General features: G+C 47.6%; 1 protein-coding gene across 1 annotated transcript; it reads right to left on the bottom strand.

The window, feature by feature from the left end:
* Positions 1–426: 426 nt before the first annotated feature.
* On the bottom strand, positions 427–1368 carry LOC119338989. The gene has a single exon (XM_037611185.1). It carries the CDS (start codon positions 1206–1208, stop codon positions 594–596), a length of 615 nt encoding a protein of 204 aa, XP_037467082.1. The 5' UTR covers positions 1209–1368; the 3' UTR covers positions 427–593.
* Positions 1369–2804: the final 1436 nt, after the last annotated feature.

The following is a 2804-nucleotide window of genomic DNA, read 5'->3' as shown; positions in this document are numbered from 1 at the left end:
AGATACATCCGTATCTAGATAAATTTAAGACAAGAATTTTTGGATGGAGAGTAGATCTGAGCCATTGATTTCTTTAAGTAGTGGGTCTGATTAACTCTTTTCTTTTTACCTTTCATGTGAAAAGAGGGGGTACGTAATAGGTACCATGTTAAAATTGCTCCAGAGACAATTGTATACTAGCTGTAATTAGTGTCATCTTTTCTTGCTACTATTATGATATGATTGCTGCTCACGGCCGGTTTGGGTAAGTCAGATTGCAAATAAGGGTTCAAATTTGGAAGCGACGTCCACTGCTTTTTACTCTTCAATTAATATGAGAAAAAAGAGTAGGAGTAGAATTTACAGTACGTTTTAAATAAATTATATAAAGTTTATAGCTGCTGGTCAGGGCCGGCTTGGGTACGTCAGATTGCAAATCAAAGGTTCGAATTTGGAAGCGACAGTATGCGACAGTTATTTTTCAAGTGCTTCGGAGGTTACTTGATTGATAAACCTCAGCCTTAATCATAGGGATTAATTAGATCAACCACAACCATGCAATGCACCGCACCGATCAATGTCGCGGCGATTATTCCGCCCGCTGTTTGCGTTAATTAGTTTCTCTCGAGCATCTCGCAGAACCTCTTGAAGGACTCAAGCTTCTGCAGCTTCATCTGGTCGTGGAACCTCCGGATGAACACGTCGGCGACGTGGTCTATCTCGTCCTCCAGCTTGAACTCCGCGCCACCTCGCTCCACCGCGCCACGGGCCTGCTCGATCACCGACCCCGGCGGCACGTTCGCCAGCTGCAGCTGCTTCGTCACGCCCTCGTCGCCCTCCTCTTTCCCCTCCTCGCCACCGCCGCCAACCAGCGGCGAGTCGCTGCCGCCGTCTCTACCCATGAAGAAGCTCGGCAGGCTGTTGAGCAGCACGGCGGCCCTCCTCCCCTGATCCGCGACGAAGCTCGGCAGCTTCTCCAGCACGGCGACCGTCCTACCGCCGCCGCCGGCCGCAACAAGGTGCTGGCCATTGCCGCTGCCGCCTCCCACGATCGCGTGGATCTTGCTGTTGATGGCGTTCCTCAGGAGCTGCTTATTGCGGAGGATGCCGAAGAAGACGAACCGCGTCCGCGCGGCGCTCGTCCTGGCGCGCGTCGCCGCGGACCTCTCCCTCACCGCCGCCACGATGGCCGAGAACAGCTGCTTCAGGAACCTGGACGCCTTCTTCATCTTGAACGATTCCCAAATGGACGGCGATAAGCACAACTCGGTGAGCTGAGTGGGAGATGAATCTAGTTAATGGAGTTGCTTGCGGTTGTTGCTAATGGCAGCTATGTGTGTGAGCTGTGTGTTTTGGCATGGAGTTTGGTTCCTAGGGCTCCATGGGTATATATAGGGGTGGTGATCTCAGCTGCTAATGAGATATAACTAAGGTGGTTATATTATCTATCTTCAAGGCTGCTTCCAGGAAGCTTCAGCATCACATGCACGGCATGAGCGTTAGCTAGGCCTAGGAATTATCACGAGCACTGAAGAAACATAAGGAAATGAGTGGGGCTGGGCAGGCAGCGGAAAGGTAACCAGTAACAACAAAGGCTGGTGATTAAAGCCAAAGTAGAAGCAAGAAAGATGATGCGCATCATGCACAGGTATAGAAAAGCAACAGAAACACCAATGGATGTCTTGTGTCTCCAAGCTACATACATCTTGCTCATGCGCCACAGTTGTAGTCCATGAGAGAGTTGGGTTTGCTTCTTTTGAGGTTATGCTAAGACAATTATTTGCTTCTGGATTTGCAACTTGCCTACTGTGTGCCAGATTTGAGATCGCCCCACTTCCCTTTGATTGTCACTGTACATCGTCCAATACCTTTCTGCTATCCAAAGACTGAATATACATACAGAAATTAATTCTTAGCGTTTGTGGCGCCCTAAGTGAAGCGATCTTGGGCTTCATGAGCTTATATTGGGCAGCAGGGATCATGCACATGGTTCCAGTGCATGACCATCTTTGGCGTCGTTGTTATCACCCTAAACTTGTAACATGCAGAGTACCTGCTTGAAGATTCCATAAATCTGTGTGAACCGAAAGTGTATCTTATCACTGAGCTAAAATTTGCGGCCATGGAAATGTGCAATTTAGCAAGACGTTCTTACAATTTCGCTCTTCATATAAAGTAGTCCATTCCATCCCTTTGGATCTGCCAGGATCCTCTGTTTTTCTTACTCAAAAAACACCCTCTGACACCCTCTCTTGAAATGATCAAATATAGGGATTGAGGCGGCTAATCCGGCATCGATCATTGCCACTCTCGGCTTAATCAAGGGAATCTCGATAATTAATCCAGCTCCTAATCAGGGAAGCTTTTTCATTGGGAAGCCTTCGCCGCTAAGGTTCACCTTGGCCGCATCTATCTAGCGGTCCTGCCTTTTGTCCTGCTCGCCATGCCCCTACGAGGAGCCGCATAAATAATGCAAGCATTTTTGGGTTGCATCGGTTGGGTTGGGCGGGAGCGGCACACAGACACAGTACACTGTGCAGCTGTTCTTACCAAACGAAACCTTTCGCAAAGCTGAGGCCAAATCTTTCATCGCCTCTCTCTTTTCCTTGACTGTAAAAATATTTCCACTTGTCACATGAATCATTGCTCGTGTACATCTAAAATAAAGAAACAAATGCTAAAAATGGCGTTGAATTGGGTTTAATCCTCATATCCGAAATGAAGAATATACTATGTCAAAAATAGTGAAGAACTGGTTTTGCTATATGTCACATTCTGCTTATTTACCCTCCTTACATCATGGTACAGAGGGAGTATATGTCACG

This window comes from Triticum dicoccoides, chromosome 7B (genome assembly GCF_002162155.2).
Source record: "Triticum dicoccoides isolate Atlit2015 ecotype Zavitan chromosome 7B, WEW_v2.0, whole genome shotgun sequence".
Lineage (NCBI taxonomy): Eukaryota > Viridiplantae > Streptophyta > Magnoliopsida > Poales > Poaceae > Triticum > Triticum dicoccoides.
This window is presented reverse-complemented; position numbering and strand designations above follow the sequence as displayed.

Coding starts and splice junctions, on each gene's coding strand:
- LOC119338989 (XM_037611185.1), bottom strand. CDS start 1,208: ATGAAGAAGGCGTCCAGGTTCCTGAAGCAGCTGTTCTCGGCCATCGTG.